This window comes from Bactrocera neohumeralis, chromosome 6 (genome assembly GCF_024586455.1).
Source record: "Bactrocera neohumeralis isolate Rockhampton chromosome 6, APGP_CSIRO_Bneo_wtdbg2-racon-allhic-juicebox.fasta_v2, whole genome shotgun sequence".
Lineage (NCBI taxonomy): Eukaryota > Metazoa > Arthropoda > Insecta > Diptera > Tephritidae > Bactrocera > Bactrocera neohumeralis.
Window position 1 is genome coordinate 45,547,922 of NC_065923.1, and position 18,650 is coordinate 45,566,571.

General features: G+C 35.3%; 1 protein-coding gene across 9 annotated transcripts in view; it reads right to left on the bottom strand.

Annotated features, from left to right (window-relative positions):
* Positions 1–18,650, bottom strand: part of LOC126763138 (gamma-aminobutyric acid receptor subunit beta) — a 106,191-nt gene that overhangs the window by 86,614 nt on the left and 927 nt on the right. For 6 of the 9 annotated variants that reach the window (XM_050480391.1, XM_050480389.1, XM_050480385.1 and 3 more), the window contains exons 1-2: positions 13,099–13,200; positions 7,753–10,344 (exon numbers count right to left, since the gene is read on the bottom strand). In XM_050480391.1, coding sequence (XP_050336348.1) covers positions 7,753–7,955 — 203 coding nt within the window. In that variant the 5' untranslated portion in view covers positions 7,956–10,344; positions 13,099–13,200. Of the gene's footprint in view, positions 1–7,752; positions 10,345–13,098; positions 13,201–18,650 lie in introns of those variants that run through there. The other 3 variants (XM_050480386.1, XM_050480392.1, XM_050480387.1) reach the window with 2 other exon arrangements.

The window sequence follows — 18,650 nt, forward strand, 5'->3', positions numbered from 1 at the left end:
ACTTTCGCGAACCACAATTTCAGCCGCAAGCAATTCTCGCAGTTTTATCGTTCAATATCGTCCAATGTGCCGCCGCTTGATTCCGTCTCTCGCTTTGCCAGCTAACGGCTTAATAAGGTTCATACCGTAACTCATTCAAGCATGAAATTGCCGACCATTGCAGAAAAGTATTTATAAGACTACATGCGTACACATACATATAAAACCGTATTTATATTTCATAAATTGCTCTGCAGGACCAGCCAAGCAACTGCAAACGCAAGCTAGCCGCATGTCCCAACACACACACATACCTATACATATATGTATGTATGAGTCCACTTTGGGTCATGTGACTTTTACACACGCACGTCCCTTGCCACGGTGTATGCGCTAATAATGCGACAAAAGCCAGGTCAAAAGAGCTAAACTGAAAACGCATTAACTTCACTCAAAGGATTGCTGAGTTCGGTGGGGGGCAAAATGAGCATAAATAAAATAAACAATAAAAATAAAAAATAAATCAGTATTAAAATGCTGATTGCAGTGCAAGACACAAAGCCAGTTATTAACAATGTAAGCATTTATACCAAATAAATATGTGTGGCTGTGTGCGTGACCGTAATTGCAACGTCACTCTTGGCAATTCAGTTTTTAGAGGCAAAAAAATTCTTGGAAACTCACTCAGTTTTGACACAAAGTATGCTAATAAATTTTCGTGCTACGCTAATTCATGGTTAGTGTTGATTAATGGGCACTCGACAATTTTAATGTCAAATTTGGTACTAAGTGTTCACGCAATAGTGCACTCCATTCAAATTATAATATATATAACCCTGATGAAAACACTGAAATCAATGGATACACATGTTCTTTTGTAAATCTGAACCATACAATTACTAGTAATTACAACTTTTTCTAATAATATTATTCGAATTTCTAATACATGGAACCAAGAAAATTAACTTAAAGAAATTTTTGAAAGTGTCAACTAAAAAATCCGAGGTTATAATACACTTCACATATACAACCAATTTCTTACAAGACCTTACTTTCGATAGGTCAATTTCAAAACCTGAGGCACCAGGTCACGTATATATAGACAAACGACTCAGTTTCATGGCAAACAAACTGTAACAATATTAAAATTATAAGTGTATATTCTTAACTTAAAACTACACAGTAAAATTGTTGAGGAAACAGATTAAATATTTTTCGATTTACACGCGGTCTTAAGCGGAACTAAAACACAACAGGGTCCTCTACTTCTGCAGTGATTCCTGCCTTCTCTATGGCTGACGACGATACTGTCCCTACAATAAACTACGGTCGAAAAAAATCAAAAGTTCATGAAGTGGCGATGTTTAAACAAAAAGTTGAACAGAACCTAAAATATTTTTTCGCCCACCCAAAATTTAATTATATACAGACTATTATAAATTGCAAAAAATTTAATAAAGAGTCCTTATAATAGTTTGTGTGAAAAACAATTGTTGACTGTGACATTGGTGAAACTACCTTAGACAAAAGCCACGTTTGTCGGTGGTAAAAATTGTTCTCAGAGGGTCGAATAAACGTGTTCTTTTCTTTTGCTTTTGCACCAGTTCGTTACTTACACGCGAATATATGCACAACAGATTACTGGTGCTGCAACTGCCGTATTCCCTAGACCTAGCAGCCTGTGACTTTTCTTGTTCCCAAAATTTAAGAGGCCCAAGAGGCTACGCTATGATTGAGAAAATGAAAACTGCATCAAAGGAGGAACCGACAAGATCACAAGAATGACTTTTTAAGTACTTTGGGGATTGAAAAAACGCTAACGCTATTTGGGGGGACAACTTAGATATTCATGAACATATAAACACTTTCTTAAGAAATACAAAACGCGATACCTTTTTAACAAACCTCTAATCACTGCAGCAAATTTGAAAAATGCTATTTCGGGGAAAAACGTCTTTAAAACTAAACCGTTGAAGCTGATCGAACAAAACTGTTACAGTTTATAATCCTGAAGCTAACAAAATATTTAGAAATCCTTTAAAATTTGTATTTTGGTATTTCAAACGATATAGACTCTCAAAATATTTATGAAAAACAATAATAGATTTTGTTTCAGTTTTCACGCTTTGTGTGTGCCTTAAACAATTTTAATTCATTTCAAATTAGTGGCAAGTTAAAATATTTTTTTGAAGCAGCATTTGAATATCAACACCGAAATACCCAAAAAATGAAAAATAATACCTAGCTAAAACTATTTTCTTCAAATCGTCTCAGTGTGAAATAAACTAATCAGTCTAATTTGTTTTATAAATATATACATTCCCGACGAATATAAAATTATTTTTTTTTACATTTATTTATTGGGTGCATCATAGCTACATAAATTGTTGAAATGACATGTAAAAAAATTTTCCGTATTTTGGTCTAAAATAAAAGTTTCAAACAGATTATCAATACGTAGGAAAGTCGCTTTCGCACTATGGAAGCGTTTGTTTGTTTTTTTTTTTTTTAAATTTGACAAAATGGCGGCGGTTTAAAAAAAAAGTATCGAATTCTGACCTTCTTTTCGACAATTTATCGTAGAAAAAAATAGAAAGATTTGAAAAACAAAAATTAAAGCTTCCATAGCGCGATAGCGAGTGACGTTAAAAGTGTTCTATTAAAATTAGATTTAGATATCTTCAAAACTCTTTCGTTGAGATGGAAACCATTTTTAATCATTCTGAGAAAAAAACGTTTAAAGATTGGAGTTGCAGTGTTCCCCACTCTATTTTGTTTCCTTTCCGCAAGAAACACTGTAGCAACCGCAATAATTTGGTTTTCGATTTGAGAGGATGATAAGAGACTATCCGATAATGTAAAAATTGATTTCTCGAGAGTTTCAGACTGATACGATCCCTTAAGACTATTTCAAGAATAAAGAGTGTGGGAAATGTTTCGATATTTTCAAAACACTAGTCCATTAGTACTTGACTATTCCAATACGATGTAACAGAACAAAATCATTTTCGGAAGACAACCTATTGTCACCGCGAATAAAGGCCAGACCACGCCTTTACAATGTGACAACTTTATGCACCATTTGCAGCCGACAATCATACATTTCGTGGTATGACCGCTAGATTGAAGGAATGACGTTATGAGCTAGTTCCCCACTCACAATGTTCGCCAGATGCCTGTTTTATAGGCATTTCACTCATCGAAATATTAAACAACTGTTTCAACAAATGAATTCCTTTTAGTCTACACGAAATGGAAGGATAAAAATGCATTTCATTAGAAACCGTTATTTTCTTGTTAATACGATGATACGTGTCAATTATGTATTACGAATACTGGCTTTCCCACAAGGGTAGCAATTTCCAAAAAAATTTTACGCAAGCCGAAAATTCAAAAACAATCCAGAGGCAGCTGAGAAAAACCGATTGAGTGGATTCACGCGGCCTACTAATGATAAAATGTCTTAAAACAGCTGGACAGAAAATAAACAATCCAATCAAGAACTACTGTAGCAGAGGTATTTTGGAGCGTTGATTTCAAACTTAATTACGCAAATAGTTAAATAAGTCTGAAGCGCGTGTTTTATGTACATAAATTCAGCAGTGAGGCTAAAAAATATAAATTAATGGACACATTTACAATGTTAATGATGTAAAACACAAACCATTGTCAAGTTAATTAGAAGCCTTTATTTACATAATCACTATATGTGTATTTCACCATTGCGAATCATTAATTAATACAAATTATTATACAAAAACTGTATGCGAAATGTCAAAACATCAGAAAGAGCAATAACAATTAAGCACTAGAAACAAAAATTTATTTCATTGTTAACAGCGTGACTTTTCCGCCATTTTGTATTATTTAAGGTGACACTTTTATAATAAATACATAGCAGATTTATGCGGTTATATGGCACATGTTTTGCTAAATGTTTGCTAGTGGGGAGGATAAGAAACAGAGAAAGTAATTAATTTCCAAAAACTTGCGTAAAATTTATGGTTAGCAATTTTCATTAGAATTAAATTTGTATTGAAAATGTTGCAAACTTATATTTACAGTTAAATTTAAAGTATTTGAAAAATGTGCTTTAAAATTTTCCGCCAATTTGAGTACTCTCATCCGATAAATAAGCATGTAAGATTTAAACATTCAAAAAGAAACCAAATCCTTCAAAAGGCGGTCTACTGATTCTCTAATCATTATATTCGATAGCGATAATCCAAATTATATTAATCTATTTATCCACATTTCATTTACAATTCCGCATAATAAATATCATATCAAGACTACCATTATCGCTTTTAATGACGTCATCATTTACTGTGCACTTTTTATTTCTTACTAACACTTTATAAAGTTGTTAGCTTAATTGATAGTTGTAAAAGTGTTCTAATATGACAACTGCTGCAGTACTTGTTTATTACCAACAACAAATAAATAGTCACAACCCAAGAACAAAAGCAAAGGAATGCCATAGCTATAATGAAACGCGACTATAATAAAAATAACTGCGTTAGAAATGCTTTTAGCGCTGGCACTGACTGCCACCATGCCGGCATTATGTCGGCAGTATGTGGCATTATGTATCAGCATGGAATATATTCATATTCACATCACAAAGTTTTGATATATCTACTGTAAATGAATGTTAGAAACATCAGTAAGAAGAAGAGCAGTGAGTTCTGTAACCGAATGTACAGAACGTCAACGAGAAAAAGGGTGGTGAGCAATCAACAACCGACGCCGCGACACGTATACCACGATATAATCTAAGATTTTTCCGTTTCTTTTAAATCAATTTATAATAAAATGAAATATGTATTAACTTTAATTTAACAATCATACACTGAAACAAACATTATTAGAGAATATACAGCTTAATAATCCTGACAAATGCGTTTTTTTCTTTAATGTACGGCCAGAGACGATACGTTAAGCTTAAGTATCTCCCTAACACTACGAAACGAACTCAATATTGCAGATACTTTACTTCAATAAGGACTGAACCATGTGTAAAAATTCACGCAAATGAGGAAAGTTTTCTGATTGTCATTTACTTTGAAGTGGCCAGAAACGATTATTTTACATATGGCACAAACAGCTCACGACTTATGGTCTTAGTTCAACTATCCTCTGGGTCGCCAAAAAACGTTTGAAGGAGAACCAAAGTGAGAAGGCGAATCATCCTTCCCCCGGGTTGTGCGCTCGGTTTGTGACCAGCCACATAAAAAATACTCCAACTGAATGTATTAAAACAGCCTTGGATGAGACACCCCCATTTGATGACAACCACTGCAAACATGTTAAAGATTACGATATAAGGGCTTGCACTTGGAATGTCCGGTCCTTTAATTGGGAAGGTACCGCTGCACAGCTGATAGATGCATTCGTAAGAGTAATGGTTGACATCAACGCCGTGCAGGAAGTGGATGGACTAGTACTGAAACGAGTAGAACGTGGTGGCATTTACTAGGGTGGCCTCATAAAGGAGCGCAAATTCGGTGTGGGATGCATGGTGAGAGAGAGACTTCGTCGCCGAGTATCTCATTCGCTCCGGTGGATGAACGTCTAGCCACAATTCGCATCAAAGCGAAGTTCTTGAACATATCGTTGATTTGCGCCCACGCCACGACGGAAGAGAAGGACGATGTGACCAAAGATGCCTTCTATGAGTGCTTAGAGCTCACATATGAGAGCCATGTCCAAATCGTGCTTGGCGACTTTAACACCAAGGTGGGCAAATAAGGTATATTTGTTCTGACAGTCATTAAATTCAGCCTCCATGATGAAACGTCCCCAAATGGGTTGAGGCTGATCGACTTCTCCGGTATACCACATATAGTTATTTGTAGTAGTAGATTCCAGTATTGAAAAATACATCAAGCTACCTACATGTCACCGGATTGAAAAGCCAACAACCACATCGATCATGCTATAATAGACGGAAGACTCGCCTCCAGTGTTTTGTACGTGCGTACACTCCGAGGTCCTAACATTGACTTAGACCAAGATACGCACCCGCCTCTGTGCATCAAAACACGCACGTCAACAAATACAAGGACAAGGTTCGACATCGAGAAGCTGCAATCCTAACAGACAGCCGAATGATTTTCTGCTCGACTTGCACTCCTGTTCTCAGAGAGCACTCATCAGCAACTCTGCATAAAGGTACAGCTGCAACCGAAACCATTGGTTTTCGGAAAAGCCAACAGAACATCTAGTACGATAAGGAGTGCTGTATCGCAGGAGATAGAAAACAGACTGCCATTACAATCGACCACAACAGATGCGGGATAGCATAGATACCAAGAGTTGAAGAGGGAAGCGAGACGCATTTGCAGACAAAAAAAGAGAGGCCGAAATGCATAAGTACGAAGAGTTTGGCAAGCTGACCAGGAGTAATGCTCGAAAATTCTACGAAAACATGCGGCGACTAACAGAAGGTTTCAAGACCTGAGCATACTTTTGTAGAGCCCTCGGAGCTGATCTGGTGATTGATGCCCAGAATATAATGCTATTATGGAGGGATCACATCTCCAGCAGAAAAGGCAGTGAAAGCATAACACCTGGAGATGGTAAAACCGCTTCCCCAATCGATTACGAAGAGCAGACGTTCCATTGCCCGTCCAGGAAGTAGTTCGCAAAACTATTACGGCTGTGTAAACTGCTCTTGGAAGAGTTTCGTAGAAGATATAACTCTATCTTAATTAGTTAGACTTTTTTCACAGGTTTTTCAAAATATTGATTATTTTAAACACTAAACAAGGTATTATATTTTTAAGCCGCTATCAAATTGTGGCGATATTATAGCTCATCTTATACTGCTAATGATTTCAAAATCTGCATTTGTTCAGAGCATGGTTAACTTTTTTATTATTAAGGGGTCAGTAGAGTAATCTCTTTTCAAAAATTTGCATTTTCTGTTCCCTTATACCCTTAGAATTAATGTAGAAACCCACTTTACCATTGGAAAGTTTCAAAAATGCCCAAAAGTAATAATACCGCTCGTCGTGTGGAGCGCTCGGAGCGCTCCCCTGGCGCTTTAAACGCGTTTTTCTCAAACACACACTTTTTTAAACTGTCGGACATGATTCGGGTCGAACTACTCAACTGTTTGCTAAATTTTTTTTTCAATGCCGCTACTAGATTCATAATTTTTTGTAATTTATTGACAAAATTTGTGCAAAAATATGGGGAAAAATTACAAAAAAAAAAACGTTAATTACTTTTTTATTTATCAACATTTTCTCATGAGTATCATTTAGTAGGGACGATAACCATTCACGTACTTTTTAAGAATTGGGTTTTTGTGTTTCAGATGAGCCAAACATGAGAAATCGCGTCCGCCAATGAAAAAACGCATCTCATTCACCCATCCATTTCTCCGACAGATGTCATTAAAAAATTCCGAAAACATTTGTTTATACACTCCACGATATACATACATACCTCATTATATGTGAAAAAATTCTATTATAGAATAAAAATGTCTATGAAAAGAAGTGTGAAAAAACAGGTCAGATTACCCTATTGACCCCTTAAATCATTATTAAGTCCACACTTTTCTCCTAGAAAATTGCATAACTTAATAAAGCATGTATGCAGCGGGGACTTAATTATGCTATAAATGCTCAGTAGTAGTTAACCCATAAACGCTTATTAAACTATTTTAGCGCGCACATATAACAGTATATGACTCGTAACTACATAAATGTTGGTGAATACTTACATATGTATGTACGGTTATAAATTTATGTGAGTACTTACGCTGCATCGACTGAGGCGATTTTCTTCATTGGCTCCTGTACGATCAGCGCTAAATTGAATGCCAGCCAGAGGGTGATGAGACGTGCTCGCGGCAATAGCAACGCTGTTGTGCATCTATCCCACGTTGATATGCTGCCACTGCCGTAAGCGCCGCCACTACTGATACCGTACCGACTACTACTACTACTGCTGCTAAAGGCCATATTGATGCGAATCGAAGTATTACGACGCTATATTTACCAATATAACCAATAACGAGGGGCCCGATATTGCCGTTCTAACGGAATGAAATGGCAATTGCTTGTATTAATAAAGTTAAAGCTGTGGATGTTGACGACGTTTGCTTGTGATGTCGGGGTGGAGGGAGGAGGAGCTTACTTGTTACAGCATATTACTCACACACACACATGTACGCGCACACGCTGGCCGATGATGGATGAGTTGTTGTGATTGGCGTTTGTTGCTATTGTTTGTTGTTGTTGACGTTTGTTGCTGCTGCTGCTGTGGGCGTTTTGTATTTTATAACTTTGATTATGAATTTTTATAATATTTTTTGCTGCTCCACTTGCTGTGCTCTGGCCTTTTGTGTTTGTTTCTTTGTTGCTCAAGTATTAGTTAGCTTTATTGATGATGTCGATGTGCAAGTCTTGTTGTTGTCTCGTATGTATATATATATATTTTATTTGGTCTATTTTGCTGCAGTGACGCTGGCAGCTTCCGTTTACTATTTTTATCGCTTTCCTTTTGGCGCCCTGACGCTGTCTGCTTTATGCACTCGCTCTGCTGTGCTTATGAATATTTAGCACAATTTTATCTGTTCATTTCTGTGGGGATACGATCGTATTATATTACTTTTCTATTATGCCGCAAGACCCTCACGATACTGTCGTCAGCGTCAAGATATTGCATACTAAAGGAAAAGTATTTTGCCAACGCTATAACGCTTGCCTATTTGTGATTGCGACACAGCAAAAATAGGAAATATTTGCCAATCTGCGGCCGTTGTATTAGCAGTAATATTGGTGCTTCTTCTTCCGCTGTTGTTATGTTTGTTGCACGTGATTTATTTTAATGGCAGGATAACTGATTGCTTCGCTTGGTACTCGCTAGCAAATAGTGCTCGGTAAAATATTATCTTGCTTTCCGTTTGTCACTGCAAGCGTTGGTGTCCTCCCTAAAGGTTCAGGTTCTAACGCTACAGTTCAACTATTTGACTAGCTAGCTACAAATATGTCACACACATGCATTCGCTGCTTCTTGGAGCGCGTCCTTCGTCGCATATATCCACAACTATTTCTTCCACTGTAACTTATTATTTTTTATTTTGTTACGGTATTATTTTCGTTACTAAGTGCGTGCTTATTGGCATATTGTTCTATGTGTTTTTTATCTACTGTTATTCGTGCTTTGCCGGCGTGCGTTATGCTTTACGCTTCTAACCACGCGTCGCATGAAAAGATTACAGAAGAACGAAATAATATAAAAATAATATAAAAGAAAAAGTTGTCTGAAACTGAAACAAAACTAAACGTTCGTTTTGCTTTCAGTCACAACTCGCGTGTGCAAGTCTTCCGACCACCACAGACGTGCGACTGCCAATTGTCTTCGCTGCGCGCAGTCAGCGGAATGTGTGCGTGCTAAGTCAAAACGTTTTTAGGGTACAGCAATAAAATTAATAACACAACAGCAACAAGCACAAACGCAACTACACGCAGTCAGGCTTTGTTTTCGAATTTTAATTGTTGTTTGTGTTACACAAGTTTGCTGGCGTGGCTTGACATTAGCAGCCCGCTGGCTAGCGCCGCACAATTCGTTTGTTGTTGCGTATACGCAAGCGCCAACGACAATTTTGCGTAAAGACTGCAGTTGTTTTATTTTTGTTTTTGTTTTTGGCTTTCTGTTTGACCACCTTTTCGCATTTGCTACAGATTTTTATCAAATACCTCGGTTCACAGTTCCAGTTTACTTTTCCTGCTTCATTTCCATTTAATTACTCTTTTCGCAGACTTTTCTGTATGTTGTTGCGCATTGTTGGACTGAAATTTCTTGGCTACTCCACGCCTTAACGGTGTCGCTTAGTTTTATTATAATTGCAGGTGTTGCGTGTGCGTGCAGTGCTTTCAGGTTAATTTCATCTTCAGTTATTTGCCTGTGAACTCGTTCGACCGAGCTGCTAATTTTGAGTCCAATTATGTGTTTTTTAGTGGCAGTTATGTTTTATTCAACTGCACAATTTTACACTTTTCTCATATTATTTGTAGTTATTTTTTGTTTATTTTTTATTTGGGTTTTTTATTTTCCTATAATTTCAGATTTATTTTCAATATCTATTTCACTTGCGCCGCTTCTCTGCACCACTCAACTTTCGATTTGCTTGTTTGCTACTTCTCTTTTTCGGTACTTATAAAAGTTCTACATTCGCCACGGTACACGGTGTCTCTTGATTTTTAGCGCACTTCAAGTTTCACATTTTTGTTGAAGTCCACATTTTTTATTTCTCACTACAGTCTTTTTCTTATTTTTGCTAATTGATGACATGTTTATGAATTTAAATATTTCGTAATTTTGTTATCTAAATATCATTTTGAGATGCTAGAAAAAAATTTGATGTTAAAAAATTGGTTAGGTTAAATCTTCGTATTTTTCTTATTTGTTTTTAAGAAGAAAATCATATTGATTATTATATAAGTATTAGTTCGTAGAGTTATTTTACTGAAAAAATCACTAAATTTCCATTTCCATACCTTTAGTATAACATAAAGTTGATCATAATTATACTCAGCGTTTAGCAATTATATATAAAATCTGACTGTCGATATTATAATTTTTTTTCCTTGCATGTACCTATCTACCATACCTCTGAGTAGGCGGTGTTTTCAATATTAAAACTATTGCTTTACATGAAAACAAAGCGTTCGAGAGGCTTGAATTAAAATATTTTTTAGAATAATTTACAATTTTTCTTAAATTTCCGGAAATAATTTGTATTAGAAATCTGTGCACGGATTTGGTATTAAATTATTTTCGTTTCATTAAGTTTTTGTATTCTATTTTTCTTTGCTCACTGTCTGACTAGCTTTCCAAACTTAACGTTAGGATGGAACTGAAGTATTTGAAAAGCATTTTATATAAACAAAGTTATTGTGTTTGTAAACCCTTCCGTAGTACCTACAGAAATTCTGCTAGCCTTCCAATTATAATGCATATATATATGGATAGCTTATGTGACATGTCCAACAAATTGTTCCTGTTTAACTTCCATTTTTTTTTGGAATAACTTATGATGATATGTCCTAATACTAAATGTCTTTTCAGTTTTATAAAAACCAGACACTGGGACTATGGGACTAAAACATTGTACATGTTGCCGCTCCAATTTTTTTGTAGAATTGAAAACTGAGCTGTCAAATCACCAAAATTTTAGTCTATTACCAGCAATATGTTGTTAGTACGACAATTATTTAGCCAACCATTGCATAAAATAAGTAATATAATCCAATAAAAATATGGTTGCATCTAAAAAAACATCAATGCATAGAAAATATCATCCATCATGCTGCATTCGATGCAACAAAATTAAGCTATGTGTCATCAAAATCATCAATGGATATGACTCTTCACTAATTTGAGTTGTCCTGATTACGAACTTGAGCTCCAAAACTTTTCGTCACGTATAACTATTTTTATCATTTTGGTTGAGGTTTGACCCCTCCAATCATTGACTACAACCCAAAGAATCCTTCGTGTTAGGAAAATTTTACTATCACTTTCGGCTTTAACAACCCAAAATTAACAAGGAAATTAGTGTAAGTATATAAAGAAGTTTGGCACTACAATAGAGTACTATTTAAAATATTATTGAAATAATATTTAAAATATATATATATAATATTTAATTTGCAAAAATTATTTGCTCGCCATGTGTTTATCAGATTCTATATTCTTTAGCAGTTTTGTTAGTAAAAATTAATTAAATATTAAATCTTTAGTAAATTTTAAATTTTTTAGTAATTTTTCAATTTTGAATTATTTTATTATTATTGCATTCTAACTATAAAATTTTAATTTTTAAAATTCTAAAGTTTAATTTTCCATAGACTTTCTTTGAAAACTTTAATTTCCATTTTAATTTAATTTATTTATTTTGAATTTTCAATAATTTTTTATTAAAAAATTTAAGTTTCAATACAACATTTTTAGCTTAAAATAATTCGCAACCCTGATAAGAAACAATGAAATATGTATCAGTTCTGCTTTGGTCAATATTCTATTAAAAAATATATTTTGTAAAAACAATATTGTTTCTACAAAAACAGATTTAAACACAGCTAAAAATGAGATCTGTGTCATAAATATTATGGATTCAAGAAGAGTAAAAAGCGCTAATATGTTAATCCTTTCCACTAGCTCCTTTTATCTGCCTGTCATCTCTGCTTGAATTCTCAACATTGTTTTTCTGCTTTTCCTAACTCTTTAGATTGTTTTTAGAAACTAGTAAGTCTATACAACAATATTCAATTTCTGATCCTTCTATATAAATATAATTAACTATTTGAAGATAGTTTAAAATTCGAAACGATATTAATGTTTTTAATTGAAAATTGAACAGCACAGATGTCGGTAAAATAGTTTCATAATTTTTCTTTGCACTGATTTTCAGTTTTAAATTTAAATTTTTGTATAACTTCATGATTTTTTTTATCAGTTTGTTTTCGTTCTGAATATAATAATTTTGCACAATTTTGCTTTTACTTATTGTACAAATTTTTTCGTAATCCTCAGTTTATCAGTTAATATTATTTAAATATAATTTTTCCTAATTGTTTTCTTTTTTTGGTTTTTTTCTTATTTAAAACATTTTCCCCGAATGCTCAGTTTTTAGGTTAGTAATTTTTCGTTTGAACAAAATTTTTTCTTTTTTTTTTTGAAATTTACTTTATTTCTCTTCAAAATACTTTAATTTCAATAACATTTATTTACGACATTTTTTTGTATTACCACGAATTATATTTTATTTTATAAATTCAGGTTTTGCGTGTATTTTATGCACACATTTATTTTCAACAACACATTGGTAGTATTTTATTTTCACAATTTAAAATCTTTGCTATTGAAAAGCTATACCAAGAAAGTACGGTTTATTTTCTCGATTTTTTGTTGTTTTCTACACCAATTAATCTGGGCGCGCCTTATAGCAGCAAATAACAATTTGTATTTTTATTTTATAAATGGAACTTTAATATGCCACAGTTTTACCACTTTTCAATTTATTTTTTCTAAATTATTTTAAACCTATATTAAATTTTTGCATATAATCTTTATGTTGTGTATTAAAAATACCCCCACCTTTGCACAGGCCCTAATAAAAATGCAGCACAATTTGGAAGTATACTTTTGCGCGCAGGATTTCCACCGTAACGTACAGCAAGTAGTACACTCAGCAGCGCGCACTATAACAATATGCTTGGCGAGGTCGTCGCCGTCATCGTCAACCAGTGTGATCGACTCTAGTGCAAAACAACTTGGGGCAGTACAATGGTAACGGTGAGTACTCACACGTATTTTACGCGAAGATGAAGAGAGCCCTGCAGTTATTCAAGAGAAATTGAGTAAGCGGCAAAAGTTTCATTTACTAATATATCCTTTTAATACTCTTTGCTCAATTTCTCATACACATTTACAAGTATTTTTGTCCTCTCTTACAATACTCTGCAATTGCTCAGTGTTTTGCTCAGCGTTGTTGTGTTTGTTGTTAACTCAGTTGTAAGGTGTGAGTAAATCTCTTTTGCAAGCACACCTTTAGTGTGTCAAACAAATATATTAACACAAAACGGATTTCGGAAGTTAAAGAGGCGAAACGAAGACAGGTATGACGCAGTGAATTATGCAAGTGAGCATTTGAAAATATGGCAACATCATAGCGTTGCATGACCATCAAGTGTAGCATACTTTGAGGCATTGGAAGAACTATTTACTATGTCGAACAGATGTGCACGGCATGAAAGCGTCAAATAGTTGTATTGATATCATCATGTGTATGCATATATATACTGTCTTCTTTAAGCAATTCTCATTGCATATATGCGCATATAAATATATATAATATATATATACATATATATATATATATATTACTTATAAGGAACAGATGTTCACATATATTATATAAGTAGTTAAATAGTAAAGCTTGTGCATAAGTCTTATTGTAATTATGATTATAATGATTAATTTTCAACTATAACCGCGTAAGCGGTATCTACGCCATTAAAGAAGAAGAAGAATGATTAATTAAAGTCGCCCAAAGGCTGTGTCGACCAGAAATGCTTTTAGTTTTCTGTTTCAAGAATTAAACAATAGCATTTGCAGGTACTGCACTTAATTTAGTCTTTACTCTTGTGAAAATAATGAGGACTTTCCGTTCCCCTGACAGTCAGGTCTAAGTAACATGCTTTCCCTTTATTTTAATGGTGTATAACATTTTCGATCGAGCTTATACATATGACAGAAAATAAAAAAATGCTAAGTTCCAGAGCCACCGAATATTTTATACCCTCGCAACGTTCAAGGATCAAAGCAGAAGAAATCAAAATAACTAAAATGATCAATACAAAATATTTAAAACAATTTTAGGTGCATGTACGCAAATTGATATGTTCGGCATATATATCATTATATCGTCATCTAAAATGCGAAACAACATATCATCAACAACTCAAATTTAGTTTCAATATGAGTGGTTTCAATTATATCGTTTTTCCTTCGTTTGTCATATTATGAAAAGTGATGCTACTTTATTTTGCATTTCAGATGACGATATGTAATATGGGAGCTAGGGTGATTCGAGGATCAACTGCAAACATTCTTGGCAATAAACTATAATATAGCCTATTATTTTTAAGTTTGCTTAATTTTTATAAGACATCTTACATATAAGGTATAAAATTCCTGTATAAGGCAAACCGGCGGTTTTAAAAATTGTTTTCTTGTTATGAGGTGGCTCGGGTAAGTATTGCCCCAATTTTAAACATCAATACATTATTATCGGGAAGCATTGTATATGAATTGGAAAAATCTGTCGCAAAGACTGTACCATAATTTTGGAAAAATTTCAGTCAGAAGTACTAAAATTAATATAATTTTTATGAAAGAGACTGACAAGTTATCGTCCAATTCCGATCATTTTAAGACGCGAGGCGGCATACCTTCGCGCCTCTATTTGCATACAATTTCATTCCAATTACTTCACTGATCCGTAAGGTGGCTTATTGTTAGGCGAAATAATCAGATGAAACTTCCAAATGTGATACCCATACACATATAACAGGCACAGTTTTCCGATATCACCAATTTTCACAACATAACAAACGAATATTAAAGTGATGTTAGGCACCAAGTTTGATTGAAATTAGTAGATGACTTTTCAGCTGAAGGCAGATGCTGCCATGTCCATTGATCAATGTTTAGAACCGCTCCAATTAAGCCTTTACGAACGATCTTAAATATGAAATTTAATGCTTCTCGTATTTATTTAGAGAGTTATGGTACTTTTAGTAGTTTTGAGCATAGTTATAGGGGGAGATAGGTGCGGTTATAACGCGATTTTACATTGTAGGAGGAGAAACAGAAAGTCTTAATTGCTTGTGAGGCATATGCATTATACTTATTTAGGGGCAGGAAACAACGCTTTTATATACTGCGATGTCATAATGATGTAGCTTTGTTTCAGGCCATAATAATTGTAAAAATGTGTATCATATATCTGGGCGAAATAGATTTTATTTTAGACACAAGTCATCGCATACAAAAACCGATGGAATAGTCACTCGGAATTCAACTCGTCGTCTTTACATAACTCTGTATACAAGCTGCGTTCCAAGGTAAATAGGACTTTTTGAATCTAGCGTCCCTGGTGGCGTCATCTATATGCCGACTGGTGCGTTAGAATCTGCTATCTTTATCGCTTGTCAAGTGAGAATTTCATGACATTGGAAGTGAAGTTATTACGTTTGAAGTGTCAGTATGTTTGTGTTATCGGTACGAAAATGAGCTTCGAACAAAGAGCCAACATTACATTTTGTTTTAAAATTGGTAAAACTTTTACCGAAACGTTTCAATTGATGAAACAAGTTTATGGCGATGATTGCCTATCCCGTAGCAGAGTGCACGAGTGGTTTCAACGTTTTCAAAGTGGTCGTGAGGACTTAAATGACGGTCAACATGTGGGCAATCAAAATCCGTGATCACCGGAAACTCCATCGAAACTGTGCGTGAATTTATCAAAAATAACCCAAATTCATCATTAAAATTCATGGAAATGGAATTGAAAATCTCCAATACATCGATTTATCGCATTTTGATGAAACATTTGGGCTTACGAAAGGTGTGTGCACGATTTGTTCCGCAAAAATTGACTGACGACCAAAAATTGCTCAGTATCCAATAGTCGAAGGCCGATTATTTGAACAAAAAATCACATTTTAACCATTAACCACTTGACCATGAAAGGAAGGCGTTTTACATTTGACGTAGAAAGGTTATGCAGACGCATTCAAAAGGCTTGCACCGGCATACTGGCGGCCAACGAGCTAAAACACTCGCTCGACATGCTTTTGGACCGTGCAAAAAGCTGTATTGAAGCAGAGGGAGACTATTTTGAATAAAATAGATTGATTTTGCCGAAAAAAACATTTGTTCTTTTTTTTAAGTCCTGTCTTTGGAATTAACTACAAAGTACACCCTATCCAGAAAATATCGGTAATTTTTCATTTCTCCCTCTCATCTCCGGCTTTCATGGAAGACAGGAAAATTTTTTTCTTGGTTGTTGCAACTGTCCTTTACTATTATGCCAAAAATTAGCGCGATCTGCAAACCAGTGTGTTTACACCAGCTGTTTATGTCAGTCGACCTCAGCGCTCTCGTCGAATTTGTTTTGATAGATCTCAGTTTCAGTGCTCCGCTCGTCACTAGACCAAAATGTCTTCACAGTGAGCATATTTTGAGATTTGAGAACAAGAAATAGTCGCTGGGAGCAGATTTGAAATGTACGATGTACGTGGAAGCAATTCAAAGCCCAATTCATATATTTTTGCCATCGTGTTTACTGACTTCTGACACGGTGCATTATATCAAGCTTGATTTATGTAATTAGGACGGAGAACCAATATTCCAAAAATTCTTCTTCTTCTTAATTGGCCTAGACACCGCTTAAGCGATTATAGCCGAGTTAACAACAGCGCGCCAGTCGTTTCTTCTTTTCGCTACGTGGCGCCAATTGGATATTCCAAGCGAAGCCAGGTCCTTCTCCACTTGATCCTTCCAACGGAGTGGAGGTCTTCCTCTTCCTCTGCTTCCCCCGGCGGGTACTGCGTCGAATACTTTCAGAGCTGGAGTGTTTTCGTCCATCCGGACAAACATGACCTAGCCAGCGTAGCCGCTGTCTTTTAATTCGCTGAACTACATATGTCGATGTCGTCGTATATTTCGTACAGCTCATCGTTCCATCGAATGCGGTATTCGCCGTGGCTAACGCGCAAAGGACCATAAATCTTTCGCAGAACTTTTCTCTCGAAAACTCGCAACGTCGACTCATCCGTTGTTGACATCGTCCAAGCCTCTGCACCATATAGCAGGACGGGAATTATGAGTGACTTATAGAGTTTGGTTTTTGTTTGTCGAGAGAGGACTGTGCTTCTCAATTCCAAAAATTAGGGTCTTGATAATTCATAAAAGGAAAACCGCTTTACATAAAACCAAGATGAAAAAAACAAAATCAATTATCCGGTTTTAAAAACAAACTAACTCAAAAGGCGTTTTTATTACAATTTTTTCGAACGCTGGTTCTTATACCAAAAATATAGAAAAATTCAAGTTTTGAAGAAAATTGAAAAAGTAATTAGAATTTAAAAAATTAATGCCAGGAATTTGACAACTTTTGAGCTCAATTTCTGACAGAACTTGGTTTGTGCGCTACAAAGCGTACCACAAAACTTTACTGGTAAATCAAGTTGAGTAAGAACGAAACAATGCAGTTGAAAATAAAGCAGGCAATAAACGAAAAATTCCTCCTTTACTTCTCACTTTGACTGGCTTCCAAACAATTGAGAGTTTGATTGCACGCCGGAGCAAAATTGTGTCTACCGAATGCAAAGAGGCCGTCAGCTAGGGCAGCCGATTGCTTGCTGACACGTACAAGTGAAAGAGCAAGCGCTCCTTGATACACATACGGGAAACCAAAGCAATACAAATACTTAAATGCGCACATACGCACGCACAGTAGTGTATAAAATACGGCCTACAAGTTTAACGAACGTTTCCCTTTTATGGGCGCTGGTATTAGTGCGCGCCCGTACGTGTGTCTATAAACCTGAATGAACCTCTGAAAGCATTTAACGTCGTCGCCGATGTAGACAAAAACACAAAAAACAATAAATCTGCAAACAAAACCCAACCGAAAACTACAACAACAACAACTACAAAAGAATGGCGAGAAGGCGATAAGCAAGAAAATAAACACTTGCTAAATGTGCTGGAGACAGTGGAAAAGCAACTGCTGTGACCCGAATGAGTGCCTGCTGAGTGTGAATTTGGAGAGCTATGATTTGCTTGTGCTCCCGTTGAGTGTAAGGCGTTTTTTGTGCCAAACGAACAGCTTGTGGATACGTATGCAGCAGACTGTCTGTGTGTGCAAAATGGTTGTCTGGCAAAGGTGTACGCTGCCTTTGTGATTTGGAAAATATCTACACACACATATACGTGTACTACATGCATGAACACATATGTATTGGTATGTACAAGTATGTATGTGTGCATATAGCCTCAATCTGGAACGCTTTGCCTAAGCGATCGACAATGCACTGCAGCGTATTCACATTTTACAACGGTATATGGTCGAATTTGTC